The 21,652-nt window shown below is 46.7% G+C and overlaps 1 protein-coding gene across 4 annotated transcripts in view; it reads right to left on the bottom strand.

The window, feature by feature from the left end:
• CLIP2 (CAP-Gly domain containing linker protein 2) overlaps positions 1-21,652 on the bottom strand; it is a 74,175-nt gene that overhangs the window by 27,030 nt on the left and 25,493 nt on the right. For all 4 annotated transcript variants that reach the window (XM_050321664.1, XM_050321662.1, XM_050321665.1 and 1 more), the window contains 2 exons: positions 11,126-11,664; positions 1,519-1,643 (listed from right to left, as the gene is read on the bottom strand). In XM_050321664.1, the coding sequence (XP_050177621.1) occupies positions 1,519-1,643; positions 11,126-11,664 (664 nt within the window). The remainder of the gene's footprint in view (positions 1-1,518; positions 1,644-11,125; positions 11,665-21,652) is intronic.

Raw genomic sequence — 21,652 nt, 5'->3', positions numbered from 1 at the left:
GGGAGTTGGTTTTAACCATGTTGGCTTCTCCAAAGCACTGCTGTGAGAAAATCAGAGGGCTGGATGAAGGCTCAAAGGACAAACAGGGGCAGTGCTGCAAACCTGCTCTTAATAGTGTGAGGGAAAGGAGAAGCCTTTGCAGACAGGGCACATACCAATACAACCTGAGCTAAGATGCTGCAGTTTCAGAAGACAAATTACTTCCAAAATTTGAATTTTCAAACCACAGCAACAGGGGTGTGAGGATGAGAGGCAGAGAGAGCAGCCCTGCACTCAGAACTGCCTTTCACACCTTCCACATGCACAGAGACAATAAATCATTTCTGAGCACCCTGAAGATTAAACTTGAGAGATAATCTGAAGCATCTGATAAAGAAAGCATGGACTTGGATTCACTCCATGATTTATTCTCTACCATCCTGGTTCTTCCCTCTTGAGAACAGGCTGGAACTCTGCCATCTGCTGCCAATCATTTACTGCTTTCTTGTCCTGACATCGAACAAGGCAGCATTTCTCTTAATTTAAAGGAAAGCACATGGCTGCTGGACAGGACACAAGAAACCTTTATTAGAGAACCTGAGATGTAACAAGGCAGAAACTCCCAGCTCCTCAGTTTTAAAGTTAAATCTCTCCTCTGTAGCCAGACTGCCTTAAGAAGTTCCAAGAAAACCAACAATATTTCCCACTGGAGGAACTTGTGAAGGACAAGGAATCAGTTCCACCTGTATTTGAAGCAGGGTCAAAGTGCTGCTGCATAACTCATATTTGAACATCCTCAAGCTCCAGATCTGAGGTTTGGGTCATCCCCTCAACTAAATTCGACAGGAACAGAAACAGCTTCCCAAAAACTCTGCAAGATATCCCTAACTAGTTTTATAGGTACTAAAAAGGGCTTTTTGGGAAAAGAAGATAGTGGAGGTGCCTGTGGAGTCAGACGTGGTAAGATCAATCAGCAGACAACTGTCACGTTGTAGAATTAGTACAAGGACAGAAAACAACTACCAATTGTTCTTTCAGATCTCTGGAATTTGTGCCCTAAAAGAACAGAATAAAACAATATTAAGCTGAGGAGAAAAAAGAGTCAATTCTGTGTCTTCTATAGTTCTGACAGGGTGAATTATAAATACAGCACAAGAAAAAAGTTTATGGGAGGACATGTGTGGGAGAAAGCAGAGCTAATATAATCACAGAATCAATTGCTAGCAAAAACTAAATCCCACTGTAAGTTATCTTCTCTCCCTACTCTCTCCTGTTTCCTGAAGCTACTCAGGTTCCTTCTTCGCAGATGTTATCTGATTATGCTTTAAAATGCCCCAGTAATGAAGTTTGTATTGATCTCCCTGCAAGGCCACCCCAAAGCCTAAAAGGCTCAAAACTGGACTCTTCCTCCCAGCCCACGATGTCCAGGCAAACCCAACCCTAGCTCTCCTCCCAGGTCTGGTGGCACTTGTTCCCAGCCCCCCCAGCAGGTGTGTAGGACCCTCCACAGCCCAGGCTGGGGCTCAGAGCACACAGTACCTTGTACCAGCAACGGCCCCGTCGTTCTTGCCCAGGGGCTCATCCAGCTCCACACCACACCACTCTCCCTTGGCAAAATCCGTCTCTCCCACGTAGCGAACGACGCCCGTCTTTGTCCCACCAACCTGTGGGAGAGAAGGGGTTGAGGGTTAGAGATGGCAGCACTGACACGAGGGGAGTGAAGTTGGGACAAGTATGGAGAAAGGAGGGCAGGACATCAGCGTTCTCTGTTTCAGATCTAATGAAAGCAGCAGGTAGTTCTCAGTACCGAGTTCTCCCAGCACTAAACTTGCCTCTCCAATAACTACAAGCAAATTGATGAGCTCTCACTTTTGGGACTGCCTGCCTGGAAGATGTCAGAGTAAATAGAATGAAAACATATTTCAAGGCGTCAACTAATTGCAGCAAGTCACTTGTGAGGCCAGGAAGGAGTTTAAGCCCTGCAGGTACAGCTCATACCTGCCTTGTGTGAAGAACCACGATCTGCACTGACAGCTTTTCAGCTCAGTGCTCTTCCAGGTGCCAGTTCTGGGCACTGCTGGGACAGGACATCAAAGGGACAGCTGAGCCAGGAAGGCACTCATTGCTCCTTTAGCTTGCTCAGGATGTAGGGAACTGCTCAAAACAGAGGTGTTTTGCACAGAAAAAGCCTCCACTTTTACCTGCACTTCCTACAGCAATTCCCAGCAAGGGGCATGGGAGAGGGGCTCAGCTCCCTGCCAGGCTTCCTCCAGCACAGGTTTTTCCCCATCCATGGAGAAATAAGAATAAATCACACCTTTTCCTCCCATATGTATAATTAAAGTTTCCAGCTGAGTAGATTCGAGAAGGGCATAAGTCAGGAACCTTTGGAGCTGTGTTTTGATCACTGCTCTGAGCAGCAGCTGCCTCTGCACTAAACACTCCTACTTAGACATTTGGGAGGAGAAAAAGAAGATGGAAGAAGTAGGAGGGTGGTTCTAAAGGTTCATACATCTAGTAAATCAGCATATGATCTAAACTGTTTTTAGCCTATCTCTTCTAGAGCCTAGGTTCAAGGAAGAAAGCTTAAAAATATGTTTAAAATTCAATTTGCCACTTCATCCTGAATGACTTGCAGTTAGTAATTTTCTTAATATCAAATTTAACATAAACAGGTATCAACAGAGTAATATTCTCCATACAGAAAACAGCGATAGGTGAATGCAGAAATCTCCAGCTTCATTTATCCAAGAATTGTTAGATTTACCAACTGTGAATCCCTAAAAATTACTTATGCAAAGGAAAAAGAGTTTTCCCAGACTAAAAATAACTGCACCTTAATGGACTAACCAGCACAGCTCTGAAGTCTGGGTCCTACCTCAAGTCCTGAGGGGCTGCAGCGTGCAGCCTGAGTTAGTCTTCTGGAATTTCTCTCCCTAGGGATTCAGAATGCTGCTGCTTATGGAACAAAGAAACCCTTGGTAATGTTGTTCTCTTTGCTATATGACAGAAGATAATATTTGCCAGCAGGAAAAGGATTACAAGAAAGCTTTCTGGTCCTACACTGTGCCCAGGAGGAAAAAAGTTGATTCAATGTCAGCATTAGGTACTTGGCAAGTTACTGATTTGAACAGTGGAATTCTTTACCTATCACTCACAGTCATATGCCAGTCCCCTTTTTGATTGCCTTCAGTTTATACAGATTTAGCCCCTTAATATTAATGCAACGATTTAATGCCATCCTAATACATTTCTTTAGCTGCAAGTTGAACTCAATATAGGTGTCATTAATCTTAATGTCATTTATAAGAACCTACCACTGCTGGCGTGCCCCCTCAATTTTATTTTCATTGAGTCTTAATTCCACATGTTGAGTCACATTTCCTTTACCAAGCCAGATGATCCCCAGAGTCTCATGTAAACCTTAAAAACCTTGATGAGTCCCTCCATCAGTGTGACTGGGGCATCTACTGGGAGGGGAAAATGTCACACTCCTCTGCCCACACAAAGGACCACTCAATTATGTCCTCATTAGTGCTGTTTGAGGAAGCTGTTTCCAAACAGGAGAGTAAAAACCTAGCCCTATTGACCTGATAAACACAATACCTAATTATGCCAACACCAAAACTGTGCAGTAAGAGGGGCAGGTCACACTCCCATCTGAAAGCCCCACATCAGTGAAAGCTCTAAGTGCAGATCAGGTCCAACACTCCCCCAAACAGCCACGTGATTCCCTGCTTCCAGAGAAATGCCTTCTATTTTCTCTGGCAAGCATTAATTATTCTGCCATCCGCTCTATAAGACACACCCCTGCCATACAGCAACACGTTCCACCCCAAGATGGAATGGACACATCTGCTCTGTGACAGCCTGGGCTCCCCACTGAGCCAATATCAGGCTGTCACACTCACATGCCAGCTCTGAATCCTCTTGTTGAGCTTCCCATCTTTTGGCAGGCAGGCAGAAACTCTGATGGATGGAGAGCCTAGAAAATTCACCCGACTCAGATGTGCAGATTTATCCAGCCCTGATAATCTGCTAATGCCCCTAAAATAAATGATGCTTTTTGGAAGAAGCCAGTTGGCAGGTTGTGTGTGCAAGGGACTCATCAGAACAGAATGTTTGCTTCTATCAGACCCTTCAATAAATCAGAGGTATCACCCTGGGAGAGGATACCAGGCAGCCAGAGAAGGGCAGGGAGGTTAGCAATGTCAGGGCATAACTCATGGGAGCTCACAGCCATCCCCTCCTGCCCATGCCTGGCTTGGATACCACTATCCACAACCCAGCAGCCATCCATGCTTGGCATGGCATTAACACAACAGCCACCATCATGCTGCAGACCAGAGGATTTCATCCCAGAACATTCCAGTTTCTCTGTGGAGAACTTGTCTGCATCTCTCAGCCCGGCACATTCATCAGTCACAGCCACATCTTCAATGTGCCAAGTGTCCAGAGCAAAGCAAGGACAAACTGGAGAGGGCAACCCATCCCTTTGCTAAAGCCCAAAACAGCACAGGATTAACAAGGCTGCCACCCATCCCAGTTCAGACATCTCATGGCTTTTAGAGTTGACAGGTTTTGCTCAAAAAGGAACAAAACTCCCAAAGCTTTTCTGAGACACACACCTGTAATAGTTACCTTGCCAAAACCATTGTTGAGATTATTCATGCCCAAGAGAATGGGATTTTACCAAATGTAAAACATTAACAGGTTTTTTTGGGGAAAAAACAAACAAACAAACTCAAAACAAGTAACTAACAATACCAAAAATAAACCAAAGAGCAGCTAAAAATACCTCTTTCTTGAAGCTCCAACAAATGGAAACAACAATCGACACAGTAAAAGTAGATTTACTTTTTGGAGGGGGAGGAAGTATTTTGACTAGCATCAACATTCCAAGTTTCTTCACTTCAGGTAAAAACACTTCTGATTAACTTTAAAGAAGCTTGTGGTGGCCCATCCTCTCCAGCTATTTCAAGTAGCCTTAGAGCCAAACACCTCTGAGTTCTTGGAAAGCTGAAATCAAAGACCATCTTCCTGACTTGTCCTTTCCTCAGTGAAACACCCAGTAGTCTCAAAAGACAGTTTGGGGCTTGACCTTCACAAGAAAATGAAGTCAGGAGTATTTAGCAGGTCTGAATCGTAACTGGTGAGTCAGAACAGCAACGTGCACTCATGGAAGGACATCCTGCCAATTGCAGTATCACTAACACCACGTTTTACATTACACTCTTCTCATCAAAATGACAAAGTTGGATCCAGACCAGTATCCCAGGGCTGAAAAGACAGTGATGTTAATCCTTCCAGTCACTGTCTTCATCGGAGCTGCAAATACATAATTTGAATTATTTACCAAATTAGCAGCAGGCCATGTCTCAATCTGGCTGCTGTGAGTCAGGCCCCTCCAGCCTGTGTTTGTCCTTTCCTCCTCACAGCCTCCCTGCTCACCCCACAGCAGCCATCCTTTCCCTTGAGGGTAAATGGTGGGTTTTCCCTCCTCCCCTACGCTCATCCACTCAGACAAGGACCCTATTTCTAGCCCAGCCTGAGAGAGGTAGGAGTTGTGTTTTCCCACCACACATAATTTAGCTCTTCCTAAAGCACTGATGGCTGAAAATTACTGTACAACACTTGATTTACAGAGGGTGATTTCGTGGGTCCAGCCATTACAGATCACCTGAAATAAAGGAGGTAAATGCACACACCTACAGCAAATGGGGCCATCACTTACTGGGGTCAGTGTTCAGCAGCTGGTGAGAGGGTGGAGATGTAGCTTGTGGTCAGGTTTACCTATAAATACAACTTACTTCAGGTGCCATCCAACCATTAGCAGTTTGATCTGATCAGATAAACACCATGTCATCTGTGAATACCACAACTGGCTTTTAAGGGTGAGGGGAGAGACAGACAGCCAGGAATTACAGGCCAGCCCTCCGTGTGTGAAGCTACAGGAATTTTTATAGTTTCTTTTAATCCAACCACTTATCTTTGTGCCTTCCCATCCCCACAGCACAAGTCAGCATTGCACAGCGATGAGTCTGACAGCACTGCTGATGCAAGACATTTCTGGGCATTTATCTGTCAGGCACCAGCGAGAAAATAATGTCCTAGGGAGGTGGTGTAAGAGGAAAGCCTGGAATTACAGCATCCCCTCCCGGGGCTGTCTTGGATACAAAGTCCACCCACGTTAATAACACAGTTTGCTCCACCACAGGCCACTCACAACTCGTATTTAATGACAGACACTGCACGCAGCAGACAAGGGCCAGGCACTGCCTCAGCCCAAATGAATGGTTAGCAGAATGTGTGCACAAAGAGCCTCAAAGGGTTCATGTGGCCACAGGGCAGGGCAGTTGCTCTGGGATATTTATTTCCCTCTTTGTTTCACCACAGTCCCAGAAAATCACAGAAACACAGGATAGTTTGGGTTGGAAGGGACCTTAAAGCTCATCTCGTTCCACCCCCTGCCATGGGCAGGGACACCTTCCACTAGCCCAGGTTGCTCCAAGCCCCGTCCAACCTGGCCTTGGACACTTCCAGGCATGGGGCAGCCACAGCTTCTCTGCCCAACTGTGCCAGGGCCTCCCCACCCTCACAGAGAAGAATCTTTTCCTGATATCCAATCTAAACTCTGTCAGTTTGAATCCATTCCCCCTTGTCCTGTCACTACAGGCTCTTGTAACGAGTCCCTCTTCAGCAACCACCTCTTAGAGTGAGGAAAGAGCTCCAACCAGGAGTCCTAAATGCTTTCCTGTCTCTTGAATCCTGCAAACAACCAGAACATTGCACTGCCCACTCCCTGTAGACCTCCACAGGGACAGAGATCCATCACTCCCACACTCCCATGCAAGGTCTGAGGCTCTTCTGTACAGCTCCACTCTCTGGTCATGACACAGCAGTTGCTGGTCTCCTGATGGATGGAGCTGCAAGCAGGCAATGGAACACTTAAAAACACCTTTCCTGAAAATCTTGCCTTGGTAGAACTACAGAATGGGGTCATTCTAGTTTGCAGTAAGGGAGTATGTCTGGTGATTGATTGTGGAGTCCACACAGGAGCACTGCTGCCCCTCTCAGACCCCACAAACAGGGAGAGCTCCAGTGGTTAATCAGGAAAACAAAGAGCAGGAATCCTTCCTTACATGCCTTCACAGCAGCTATGCTTCAGTCTCAGCCACTGAAACAGCTCAGAGAGCTGGTGGTAGCAGAGCAAGGAGCTGTCTCTGCCCAAAGAGAAGGGTTTTAGGCTGGAATTCTCCTGGCCAGGGAGCTTCTCATGAAATGGTTCCTCACTCAGGTGGTTAAAGATTTTCTGCAGCTCTGGGCTGGCCAAGCAGGGCTGGGACAGGGGGATGCTGAAGAAAGGACATGATTACTTTATCCATGAGAATTTTCTGTCATTTACCAGGAGCTGCAACGCATTGCAGGCAAAGACACTTTGCATCAGACAGAGATGATTGAAATCACACACTCAGGGGGGAGCCCAGGACCCATTCCCAGCAGCCCAGCCAGGCTCCACTCCAGTCCTGCACAGCATCAGCTGAGGTGCTGCTCCATCAAATCTCCCTGTCAGTCCTGCTGATGTTCCACCATTTACACAGGCTCTGGCACCTCCAATTCCAGCAGAATCACAAACCTGGAATCCAATCAAAAGGTATCTGGGGCAACACCCCTCAGCAACCAAGCCAGCCGCTGGGATATAACCTGGCCCTTAAAACAGCCTTGTTTATCACTACATTTCTGTACTGAAGAGCACAATCCTAATTAGGAGACAGCAGGATGGCTGAAGGGCAAAATACCTCTATTAAGAGGAATTTTTGTTTTAATTATTTTTTATTTGTACTGACATATAGAGTACAGCCACCTTCTTACCAACCTTCTTCAGAAAGCAACCACATCTAGGGTGGAATGAGTTCACCTACTCACAAAGTCAAGCTCCTCCCCCTTCCCCCCAAAATGCAAAAAAACCACAAACAAAACCACAACAAACAAAAAACCCAAACAAAACCACAAACAAACAAACAAAAAAAAAACCCACAACACATTTTCTCAAGAGAAAAAAAAAAAAACAAACAGCAGAAATTCCTCCCAGACAGAAAATGCTAAACTGCTTCATTGCTCTGTTTCCATCCTTCTTTCCCTGCAGAAAGGCAAAAAGCCAGCCTTATTTTAACAGAACTCCAGCAATTAACACTATTTGGGAAGCTCCATTCTCACTAAAGCAAAGGTTAATTGTTCCACACTCATTTGTCAGACTTCAAGAGACGAGTTCTACGATATTAAGGTGGGGGTTTCATCTCTTTAATGCAATTTTTGCATCTCTGGGAAAAAGTCTGAGTGTGCCAAAGGCAAATATTATCTAACTCCTCTAATGGAAAGCTAAAAGTCACATTTTGCAACTGCTGGAGAGGCAGAAAGGGCCTTGGAACAAAGTCATTGAAAAGCAAAAATGTCTTCAAGCTATAATAGACTTTAATGAAGTTAAAAGAAAGGCACCATCAGGAAATGACCAGACTGCAGAGAGCCAGGTGTCCATCTGGCAGACCTGGAAGAGTCCTCTGCAACCTTGTGCTCCATCCCCTGAGCAATCACTGAAAACACGTGTCCTCCCTCACTTGAAAAGCCTTTGGTGGATCCCATCTGCCTAAAAGCCACCCTCAAATAAAAAGAGAGCCTTTCAGAAAAGCAAAGACTAAGAGTAATAAAGACAACTAAAACTGCACCAATCCCTAGAGGGCAAGAGCAAAGATTTGCTCGGGGAATTTGAGGCAACTCAGGTTAATTCAGAATTATTGTTTATATATTCAAACACCAAAACATGATTAACTGACATCTCCATTACTAAAAAGGAAAAAAAAAGCCAGCTGCCAAGCCAAGCACATGTGAATGAAGCATAACAGCAAATTATTTCTTCTTGTTATCTGTTCTTTTCCTGGATCTCCATGACTGTGTGCAAACAATTCCTGATGTTGCTGAGCATTCCTGCTAGAGCCAGTGAGAGGCTGAGCTCATTCCAGACTCATTCTTTTGGAGTTATTTATTACAACAACAAATCATAGCACAAACTTTATCTAACAACATTAGGGAGGAGGGATAAATTAGCAGGGAGGGCTTTTAAGGATGCCCCTTCATTAAAAACAAACAAAAAACATAAACCACCCCCAAAACACAACTGAACTGAAGCCAAGGGGAGAGATGCCAACAGGCTGTATCGCCTGGCTATGCCAAAACCTCAATCTGTGTGGGCCCCACTGAGGTGAGCAGAGTGTTCAGTGGACAGATCCTGTCTTAAGTGAGCTTATGGACAGGAGAAGAGAGGGGTTAAACAAGTCTGGAGAATTTAAGTCATTGTCTGGATGGTTCAGAAAGAACACAGCCAGGCTTACCACAGATTTTATACTCTGCAGTTTGCCTTCTAGGACTGCTGCTCCTAAAAATCTAAAGTTCTCACCTGAGCACTCCCTCCACTCCCCACAACAGGTAAAAGAGAAAATAGGAGCAAACAAACTGATCAAAGGAAGACAGATCCCCAGGGTCATTTTTCCCCACGTGTGGCTGCTTTAACACACCAACATGAAGCAGCAGCTTTGCTCCCACCAGGGATGGGGAGAGAAGAGAGGCAGACTCTGATGAAGTGAGCAAGCATACAGACCCTCTACGATGTGTCAGCCCCTGCTGTGATACAGAATACAATGCACATTTTGGGGAAAATCTGAGAAAATAAAACTCACACCTCTCCAAACCTACATGTTCACACTAGGTTTACTAACCATCAGCCAGTGGGCACAAGTAGACCCAATCTTCCCTTTCCTTCCTCTGAAAAAACCAACTTTAAATTGTTTATACTTTAACTAAAATGAAAATTATTGGACAACCCAGCAGTTGTCCCAAAAGGACATTTGAGACTGGCTCTGACAGTCCCTGCACACACTCCTGATTTATATACTCCACTGGCTGTGGAGCCAGTTCTACCAAACCCCTGTCATTAAACAGATTTCCAGTCTGTCTACACTGTCCCACTACCACTGCTGGTATTGAAATCAGGTTTCCCAAAAAGGAAACACTATGTAGATAACTATGTAAGATAACTATGTCAAGACCATGTAGATAACTTTAAATGGGAGCCAGATTACCCAGGATGTGCAAAGACTCACCCTCTGCAACCTGTCATCGGTGTTGGCCAGTCACCCTCAGCTTTTAGATCCAGGGATATTACTGGGGATACAATCACAGCAGATCTGTGCTCAAATGCTTGGCTCTTCCAATATTTGATGTCACAATATGTATCTACACACTAACGAAACTAAACTCTCTTCCAGAGCTGCAGCACAGAACTCAGTCTTCCTGGCTTTGACATCTTTCTTTCCCATCTCCACAGAAAGCACTACTCCTTTGCTAGGACACAACTGGTGACAGGCCTGGTGGCAAGATTCCAGTAAGCCATTCCTAATGCAAGTGTGGCCTTTCAGCTTAAAGTCATCAGGTACTCTATTTGACATAATGAAAATAGCAGAAACCAGATGTGAGAACCCATCCAGTGATCTCTCCCAAAGTCCTGCCCTTTTATGAAAGTGATTGCGAGTTCCTTTCTGTACAGGGAAGGAGTTAATGTCACATCTGACATATAAAAACTGAACCACCAAAGGACAGATTCTTGCAAATCCTTGCTGAGTATGTACAGCAACAAGACACTGCTGCAAATTCCTCAAAAGCCCCAAAAATACAGACCATTATGGAGTATCACCGGATTAGGACATAACAATCAATGATTTTTCTATTTTCCCTCATGTTTCCATTGCTCTCTCTGACCTCGTTTCACTGCTCAGGACTTCAAAACAAGAGGTTCTCTGGAACATATTCTCTTGCACCAATGTGAAAGAAAGACAAATCCAGAGGATGCAGCACCCCAAATAAAAGTGAATGCAGAAGTTTGATGCCTGCTTGGCCCAGGCATCTCCCAAGGGTTGGACTTGATGATCTCAGAATTAACTGGGTTGAAAGAGACCTCCATGATCCTAAGACCACGCTCCACCCCACACCTCCCCACCAACAGTGTCCTCCTTTTGTCTGGTGCTGAACCTGACCAGGAACGCTCAGGGAAGGGGACAAATCCTTGTCAAAGGGGGACCCCCCACGATCAACTCACCAGCACACGGTCTCCAAGCCGTAAGTCCTTCTCCCCCTTTTTCACGGACCCGCTGTCCGAGAGGTTGGATCCGGACTCGTTGCCCGTCTTCATGGCGCTGTTGAGGACGCTCTCCCGCAGCGGGATGACGCGAGTGGACAGAGGTGGCGTGGCCGTGCCCGAGTGCAGCGACAAGTTCTGAGCCGTCAGGGAGTCCACGGAGGGGGCGTCGCTGCCCGAGCCCTCGGCCACCGGCTGCCGCGTCAGCTTGGACGGCCGCGTGAAAATGCCCTGCAGCGGCTGGCACTCGAAGTACCGCACTCCCCCGACAGAGCCGTCATTCTTACCCACCGGGTCATCCAGAACAACCCCTGCCCACTGGCCCGGAGCAAACTGCGTCTCCCCAAGATACTGGATCACTCCCGGCTTCACTCCGTTCACCCAGACGCGTTCGCCCACCACAAAGTCTCCCAGGAAGTCATCGCCCACCTCGGCGACCTTTGAGCCCGACTTCTCGGTGCTGGCGGTGGAGGCAGGACCCTGCTTGTGCAAAGGTGAGCCTGTGAATCAAGGGAAGAGAGGTTTTGGTATGAGGAGGGATCCTAGAAGGCAGCCAAAACACCAGGAAAGGTCAGTTACAAAAAGGAAACATCTGGGACAACAACTGAGGTTGCAGGTTTACACCCGGTGGAGGTTAAGCCCGAGCAACCCCATTACTTACACATCTTCCTTGGCAGGAAAGCAAATCTGCACAGAAACCTCCATCTGCCATCCAGTTTCTGCAGGTCTCACACAGAACACAGAGAAACAACCCCATGTCTTCAACCCCCTTTACAGTGCCCACCTATCCCAGCCCCAGAGGGAATTTTGTGTGGCAGCAATTAGTGCCAATAAGCTCAGAAGCACAGGAGGGGTGGTAAGTGCTTACGGATCAAAGGGAGCCCCAGGAACTGCTGTTTTGTAAAATAATGCCAAAGTCATCCTTTTATCCAGAAAAATAAATATATATATATATATATAAAATAAAAATGAGAAAATGAGAGAGGCACTGATGTTTTAGTACCTGGCACTATGAGAACTCCCTGTGTGTGGATCTAGGAAGCACTGAGAGTCCCACTGAGGGCACTAAAGGCTCCTGTGGGACCACAGAGCTGCCTTCACAAATCCCTTGCATTCCCCAGCTGTTGCTGTGCCCTTTGCCGGAGCAAAACCAGCAGTGAGCAAAAACCTGGGGTATATTCAATGTAAAGAGCATCTCTCTAAAGAGGAAGCATCTACAAACCTTCATGCACTGCCTTCCAGGGCCGTAGGTTGGACATGGAATTCCATAAAACTGGCAATAAAGAGCTCTCTTACTGCAGCATCAGCCCTCCAGCAAAGCTCTGCTGCCTGGGAGAAGGAAAACTGCAAGGATGCTGGAATTCACTGTCCTGTTCACACTCTCCAGCACACCCTTGACTGGCCAAACCCCCCATAATACACAAGGACAGCCTTAAATACGTGACTGGTGTCTGAATGGGAACGGAGTCAAGCGAAGCAAACAAGAAGCAGTGACTCAACTCTTGCTGACCTCAGTGTCAAACTCCCTTATCACAAACTTTGGGCCCCAGGGGAACAAACAGCAAGGACATGTGGACTTCATTAAAAAAGGAGGGGGTTAAGTAAAGCCCCAAAAGAAACCACGCACTGAGGAAATAAGCTTGCAAAATAAGATCCAGCAAGTCATATACCACAGACCTTCAGTCATCCTCAGCTCTCAGTAGCACTGAGGTTCCAAATGTGGTTGTCCCCCACAGCTGGTGTAGGGGGTGTTGTGCAGGAGACCTGCACAATAAAAGCTACCTGGACTCTCAGCAAAACTTTAAGCTGAAATTTCTGGGTGCCACCAGCCAGAAATGCCTAAAGCACACCCAGGAAGAAGTTTTTGCTACCAGGGAAGGCTGACAGAGGACACCCAAAGCAGCTGCAGAGACAAGCCAAACTTGAGTGCTTATGTGAAACCAACTGTGAAACTTGTTCAGCCTCAGCCATCACTGTGGCTCAGTCCACAACACTTCAACAGCTCTTTCACAAGTAATGGGCTTGACAGATCAGGCTCAGCTCCTAGAAAGCCTGAAAAACCTAAAAGCTCTCAAAGCAAGATAATTCAAAGCTTTGCAGAAGGTCGAACGTCAAAAGAAAGAAAAGAGCACCAGGACTTCAGCAAATAGCTTAAGAACTTAATTTCTGCTAAAACAGATTAAGAGTTAAGAAAGATGAATATTTACACTTTGGCTCACATTAAACTCCAGAGTCAACACTTGACAGTTTCTGTGGCATAACTGCCTGGTCTAAACCTTATCTGAACAAGGAGAGAGCAGTAGATAAGGCACGACTGTACAAACTCCTCTCGTGAACAGGATCTCCTCCAACCTGCTCTCTGGGCCTGGTACAACTCTTCAGAAGATGAACCAAAGGGGGCATGCACAGCACTACACATGAGGGATGTCCAAGAGACCCATGATGGGCACAGGAAGGGCAGTAGCATTAATACTGTTCCCAACTGAAGAGGTTGGTGGCAACAAGGATCGTGGTGGTGCTCCCAGTCAGCTCCCTGGGAGAAACCTTCTCCTGGCCTTTGGGTCCTGCTCTGAAAGTTTTCCTCCACCTCACGTGTTCTTCATTAACTTTTTTTTTGGGGGGGGGACATCCAAGCTTCATCTCAGACTCCTAAGAGCCAGTGTGCCAAGATGAGCTCCATCAGAGGGACAGCATTACATCCAAGAAAGTTTCACCTTAAGAAATGAAAACCAAAGGCTATAAGGATGCTTAGAGCTTTCCACCTTTACAGAAGACATCAAACATAAAGGAGTGGGAAGGAAACAGGGCTCCATTAATGTGAACCATAAAAACAACCATAAGGAGAAAATAAGGCCACTGTTGTCATTTCAATGCTTAACAGCACAAGAGAGTAAAGCAGCCAGATTAGAAACAAACAAGTCATATTTTTAAAAGACTCTAAGTTTAAAAACCACAGATGGCTACAGAGGTTTATTGCCAAAAGCATCTGTGACAGGTATGTCTCTCCTATCACGGGTATAAGAATAAATTAAATTAGAAACACGACCTACAGCCTGTTTTCATGCTCAGCAGTGCCTCAACACGCAGATCTCATGGCACTGGCACAACTGAGACACACCAGGCCAACGACAGCCAAATTCAACCTACTGTACAGGGAACTGTAATCACATGAAATCTGGGGGGGCTCTGCATCCACATTCACAAAAGATGAAAGCTGTTTTTCTAGTCTTACTGGAGCCTGAGCTCCAGCACCCTGGCAGTTCTTTATTAGAGGATTTGGTTAACGATCAAGACACAGGTCACATTAGCTCTCACAAACACCTCAGCAACGTGGCTGGGATAAGCAAACCCTTCAGCAGCAAAGCCCAAGCAAAGAAAGGCAGGAAGGCTGCCCAAGGCTGAACAAACACCACAACAGGATTTAAAACCACATCCAGCCTCACCGTGTTCCACTGCAAGAGCAAACACCTTCAAAACTGACTCGCACCAGAATAAAAGACAGAAACAGAACAGTCCATTTGATTCTTGGTGCAACGTTGTGTTCCCCCCCAAACCCCAAGCTTTTAGTGAAACTTTACAAACAGTTCATTTTAGGTGCCTGTCTGACAGGCAGGGCTGCTGAACTACAGTGATTTCAACTCCTTAGGGAAACAATCCCATTCCAGGCTCCCGAGCAGTGCAGGCAGGAGCAGCATTAGTTTGGAGTATGAGGTGAATTATTAACAAATATAAGTTGTTAGTGAGGAACTGCCTGAAGGTTCACCTTCTTCATTATGGTCATCTAGCAGAAACTTGGTGTTTTACATGACCTTCACTGCCCACATATGAAATAACCACAGAGCAGTTAATGGGCTTTTGTGCACCAGGTTTTCAGAGAAGCCACCCAGGATTCCTGAGCTTTTCCAGCCTATAGGCACCTAGGGAGCTGGTCTGTGCCTGTGTCACTTGAATTTCCTGTTTCTGGAAAAGAAAAATCATCTTGTTCTAGTCACACTCCCCAGATAAACACCAGCAAGTTCCAAGAAACTCACTAACATCAAAACAAGGGTCCAGATCTCAGGGGTGAAGCTGAGTTACGCTAGAGAAACACACCCAACAAAACAAACAGAGTATTTTCTACTCCAACCCTGCCATTACCTGGTGATGCCAATCAAGAAGCCACAGGAAGTCTCTGAATGTCACTATCAGGCATCTAACTCAGCAGCTCACCTGGAAGCCAGAGATGGGGAAAGCTCTTCCTGCCTGGTCCAGGAGGATGTCCCTGTGCTGCTCAGTCCAGCACAGACCTCACTTGCTACCCAGGACTGTGACAGCAGCTCCTGCCTCCTCCTCTTGCTGGGACTGGACTCCAAAGACACAACAAGCAGTGGAGCTGGGATCTCTTGCACTTGGGCTTTTCAACTTTACAACCCTATTGTGTTCATTAGCCAGCTCATTCTTTTCCATTTAAATGGTTTTTCCTGTAGGTCACAGCTTTCAGGGCTGAACAACAACTTGTAAATCAAAGTCATACACGGCATCCACTAAATGCACATCTTATCCAGCTCCAATCTCTCTTTTTTCCCTTTGGTTTTCATAAAGCCCACACATAATGCATTAACCACCACCATAGCAGACCTGGTGCTTAGGGCCCTTTCTGCAAACTCATCCCATCAGTTTTAGGGGCCCAGAGCGACAGGGTACCCCACACTGACAGGGCACCAATACTGCAGGAGCCAAATTCCTATCAGCCAAGAGCTGGAGAGGTTAAAGGTTTAACTGAGGTTTCAGCCTGTTCACATGGCTCTCGTTACTGTGTCAATGAAAGCCATGTGTCCAAAATCCCTGGAAGCACAAGGACTTCTGCAAGCAGAGCACGGACTCTTCCAGCCCTTGGAAATGTCTGCTGCAGGAAGGGGTGAGCAGAAGCTTTGTACAGGACAGAAGCAAGAAACCCCCCCTTCAAGAAAGCTCTGGAAGTTGAAGCAGGAGGATCAGCAGGAATAACCTTCTCTGCAGGATCCCCAACAAGACACAGCCTCCTGCTATGTTTAAGTGCCATCCACATTCACTGCATCCATACATCCCCTTCCTCCCGCCACATCTTTCGACCTCTCACAGCACTCCAGTTGCTCATTTCTTATCACCAGGCAATTGAAACAAAGGGGAAAGGAAACTTGTTTCTGAAGGGGAGGAGGGAGAGGAAGAGAGGAACAGTTTAGCATGAGAAGCAATGCACAGTGAGTGCTGCCCGTGTATTTCCTACTCCCTGCAGAACTCTTTTGTAGTCTCACTGCTCCCGAGACACATGCCAGGCACCCCAACTGCCAAAGGACTCAGAAATGCAACAGCCTGGTGGGTTGCCATGGGAATCAGGAGACAGGCAGTTAATTGATAAAATGAAGGCACATTAGATTTAAAAGAAAGAGGGGGGAGGGAGGGGGAAAAAAAAAAAAAGAAAAAAGATATACCAGAGTAGCATCTCATGCCAGGAAGGGAGGGAGAAATGAGAACACAAATGATATTTACCCAAAGGCTTTACACTGCCCCTAGGAGAGGTCTTTTCTATTTTAATTTTCAGAGGTTTTTTTTACTCTCAAACCCCCACCACATCCCAAGACAGCCTGACATGCAGCACAGAGCTGCCCATCCACTCCTGGGCTGTGTTCCCTCTCCATGGCAATCAGCAACCTTCTCATCCACTAGCCAGCAAGAAAAGCTGCACCAGCCTGGCAGAAGTGTCACCATCACAAGACCTGAAGACATTTCACCCTCATGTCACCAGCCTGTGCTACAGATGCCACTAACCTGTGACAGGGCAGCCACCCGTGCAGCTTGTGAGCATCTCAAAGTGCAGCCCTGCAACCAAACCAGTCAGAAGGCTTTTGGTACCAGCTCTGCCCCTCCCAGCCCGGGCAGGGCTTCAGGACAGTCCCGTGACCAGGGGACTGTAATGCCCATTTGAGGCCAAGACAGATTTTGTCAGCTGGGAAACCCCACTGCTGGCCACAGGGGTGCCAGCTACAATGAATAAAGTCTGGTTTTCCTGCCACAAGGATTAGGTAAGAGCCTCAGAGGCACTGGGGCAGCCTGGCTCACTGCTTGGTTCAGTGCTCAGATGAGGTGGGGACGACAGTCAGACACTGCCCCTACTCAGGCTGCAGTCTGTGCTCAGGGCACCAAACATTTGTGGTGGATGATACTGTCCTGAACAACAGATCTCCACAGTCCTCTCTGCAGGCTGAAGGTGTGACATAACAGGGTGTTGCCCTTATAAACACGTAGCTATCAGCTCCTGGTGCAGTGGTTTTTACCTACTGCTTTACACTGCAATCACTATGAACTTACCTGGGCCTGCAATGCCATCTCATCTCCAAGCATAACACTACAGGAACTCGCCCATGGAGAACAGAGCTGATCAGAGCTTCCCCTCAGAGAAGGTAAAGGAGGACAGCCCAGAGCATCAGCTGTCAGACTCAAGCCTCAGTCCCTACCACCTACAGCAGCTGGTCTGCCAGGATAGAGAGAGGAGGCACAACCTGCTGCCCCTCCAGGAGCTGCCACCTGCACAGGGAGACAGGGATTACTTCCCTTGGCAGCATCAGGAGCAGCCACACAGGTGGACAGGGCCTCCCACGGGAGCAGGGCTGGTACCTGCTGCCTCCACAGCGCTCTGGGATGGTGAGGTCTCACCACATGGAATTTCTAGGCTCCCACACAGGGACTGGAACTTCTCTAAGCAGCTTGGATTACACAAACGTGACGCTGTTGGCAATCAAAGAAGTGAAAGCCAGCCCACTCTGCCATACCCAAATTCAAGTGATCGAGCATAGCAACGAAGCAGCTGTTTTCTGCAAGATTTATCACGGCCCTTTCAGGCAAAAAGAGAGAGGAAGAGGTGCCTGCGAGAGAAAGCGATGCTTTGCAGGCAATAGCTGACTGCCTGGCAGCACACTGGGGGAGGAAGGAACCCCAGAGATTTATGGCTGACTTGGAAACAACGACTGAAAGCCCTGCAAGTTCAAAGCTGAAAAGTTGGGCTGTGATCTGGTACAGGGGCGAGCTCTGCATCTGGCACCCTGGAAATCTACTGCCCCTGCAGTTTCCCTGGAACAGCCCCCATGGTGTGGATATTGAGATGTGACACAGCTGCAGCATCACTGGCTTTAGCTCCCTTGGAGAGAGGAGGCAGTCAGAAAGACACCTGTGACAAGGAGGAGGAAGAGACAGCAAGGAAGGGAACAAGAATTATGACTGAGCGAGCGAAACCCAGTGAGAACCACTGCAAAGCTGGCTGGCACTGAATGCAGGGAGGTGCCCACTGAGGCACATATTTGCCTTCAGAGGGGCAGCTGGGAAAAGCACTGAACCTCAGACAGACGTCCCAGACAAAGGCTTTCTTATAAAGGTCTCATTAAAGAGGCTGACTGGTAGGAAATCTGCTCTGCACATTCCTGGTGCCCACTGGAGATGGGAGGATGGAGGACCCAGGGGTTTACCAGCTATGTTAGATCAGATCCAGAATAGTTCTGAAAAGAAACAAAGAGCAAAGCTATGTATGTGTGAGGATTTGAAGGTTTTTTTCCAAATAAACAATGGTATTCAACATGATATGCAAAGCAGATCGGTTTTGGCAGCACAGGGCACGAGGGAGGCGAGTGACTGGTAGAAAATGCACAAGGTTTCTTTCACTGAGGGATAATTAACTTGCAGCATATGGATGGATCTATTCATCTCAAGATTACAGTCTTAATTTTTATATAATTATTATTTTTAAAACCGTTAAGTATATTCATTCAACATTCACGCTTCAATACACTATTTAACATTTTTTAGTCTTAAAATAGGACCCATCTATCACCTCCGGAGCAGCCCCTTGTTTTCCCAGAATACAATGAAAACAAAAACCCCACAATTTTAAGGGTGTTGCAGGTTTAACAAAAAGAATGGAGCACCCATGTCTCCTTCCCCAGCTTGTGCCACGCCCTATCTCTAGAAATAACTTAGGCACATTTGAAAAACTAGAATTAATAAACCCTGGGTTACTGTGTTAAAGTAACCCAGTGTGTATTACAAAATAATACAGGCTTCATTCTTCCTTAAATAAATAACAAGATCACTTCCAATAGAGAATTTCCCACTTGGAAGTATTACTCACTTTACTCACCATAGTTTGTTCTAACTAGAAAATACAGTTTTCCATTCAAACAAGCCCTCAGCTGTAAAGATTCACTAAGCCCTGTCCCATTATGTTAAAGTAACCTGGGGTGTATTGCAAAATAATACAGGCACCATTCTTCCTTAAATAAGTAATAAAACCACTTTAGCTAGAGAATATTCCACTTGGAAACATTACTCACTTTATTCCCCATAGCTTGCTCTGAATGGGAAACTATACTTTCTAGTTAAACAAGCCTTCAGCTGTAAAGATTGACTAAGTCCTGTCCCACCAGCCCCACATCCAAACTGGGTTAACCTTGCCCGGACTGGTGTGACTACTGCAAGACTTAAAGAACAGAAAGGAGCATTAAAACACAGCCTGGGGTAGCCCATGAGACAGCCCTGAGAGCAAGAACACCAAGTGGGAGAGAAATACTTACAGGGAAGGCTCCTACCTGGCACGGTGAGCCTCCTTCCAGCAGCCCAAGCGACGCACCGTGTCGCACAACTGCCCCCGAACCACCAGCACTCACACAGCCTTCTCCGGCTGCAGAGCTGTAGTCACGCCATATGTTCAGCTCTCTCTAACTCTAGCACAAGGCTGGCTTCTTGGGGAGCCTTTTTGTTTTCAAAGAAGCAGGGAGAAGCTCGGGAAGGAGCTCAGCCCGACCCCACAGAGCCCGGCACGCACACACGTGCACAGCCGCGCGCGGTTCCTCGGGCTGTGGGAATCGAAGGCACAAGTGTGGTGTCAGGGCTGTTATGAGGGAAGTGAGGACAGCTGCTCTCAGTGAGCTGATCCAATGACAAAAAAAAAAAAAAAGGAGAGAAAAGGGAGGCAGACACAGGTCTTTAATGAGACATTTATAAACCATTTCCCAGGCAGAGCACTAGCACAGAGAGAGGAGCAGTCTCGGGACACCTTCTGAACTGGAGGAATTTATCTTGAGCATTGAACATTGTAAAGGGCAGCCAAGCAAAAGCATAGTGCTCTCTCACCACCAGAAAAGGAAAAAAAAACAACCAAAACAATCAAGCAGCAGGGGTTTGATATTTCACAGCCCTTTTAAGTGTAGTAGTTTTGCTTGGGCATCATTCCCACATAAAACCCACTTGGATGGACTCTAAACAGCTATGGCATCGACTGGAAGAGATGAGCAGCCAAGCAGTACATTGCTCAAGCAGGTGCAAACAGAAAGGCCACTGACTTATTCACTCTGAAATGATGGCATTAGCTCCCTCCCAGTAAAATGTAAAAGAGAAGGTACCAAAAAAGAGCCTGGCCTGGTCCAGAAAGTAATTATTTCTTTCTGATCAGAATGGAGCCAGACCAGGGGACCAGCAGCTCCCTGTACAGGGAATGTGATGCAGAAGTTGTACCTGAGGATCTCGCTGTATGAAGGGCCAGACATGTAGCAACAGACCACATTAGTAAGATCTTCCCTCCTCTTTCTCTCTTGACTGATAACCTCTTCTCATTTCTACCTGATGGATCACAGAAGCATTTCCTAGGTACAACCACAAGCTTTTTTCTCTGAGTTTCTGGTATTGCTTTGCTCTGCTTCCCTCTGGCAGGAATTGGGATAATCTCCACAGCAATTGCTCTTTGCAAGAGCTCTCTGCTGCAGCCGTGAAAAGTATTTTCTCATGTCCTCATGTATTTCCCCTCTGCCTCCAGCTGTACTTAAGAGGAAAGGTACAAAAATGTAACACCTGACATGTAAAAAGGAAGGAGGATGCTGGGTCAGCTCCTTCTCTGCATGCTGAGAGGCTGGTTTCAGTGCAGCCAGCTACCCTGGAAGACAGAAGTTTGAGCCACTGGGATGGTACTGGCACACAGACAAGCACCAGGCTTTCTCCCTTTTGTGTTTTTTTCTCCCTCCTCAGTAGAAACATGACATTAATACAATAACATTATCCCTCTGAATCATCCACCCAGCATGCCTGAGAAAGGGACACTCCAGGAGCCATCTGCAGCACCCCAGGATCCCTGGGGAACCGCAGGAGAGGTAAAGACCAACATCTCCCAATTGCCAAGCAAACTCGAGCACAACCCTGGGGGCTGCCCTGTGCTAAACACAGTTTGATTCATCACTCCATCAGCCATTTATTCCTGCAGCCATACATCCAGGCACAGAGCAGGCTATACAGCACACAATGGACTGATTGTACACAGCCCCACGCTATGCAGAATGCAGAGTTTGTTGGGCTGGTTTTGTTTTGCCTAATCTAATAAAAAGGATATTTGAGAGCAGATTAACACTGAGTCATCTACTTTATTCCAAATATCTGGCTTAAACAGCTAAGTATCCAATTCAAAAGGCAATGAGCTTGTACAGGCACCGTTTG

Source organism: Myiozetetes cayanensis, unplaced genomic scaffold (genome assembly GCF_022539395.1).
Source record: "Myiozetetes cayanensis isolate MyiCay16 unplaced genomic scaffold, myiCay2020 scf27, whole genome shotgun sequence".
Lineage (NCBI taxonomy): Eukaryota > Metazoa > Chordata > Aves > Passeriformes > Tyrannidae > Myiozetetes > Myiozetetes cayanensis.
Note: the sequence above shows the minus strand (reverse complement) of the source record. Positions and strands in the feature narration are given on the sequence as shown.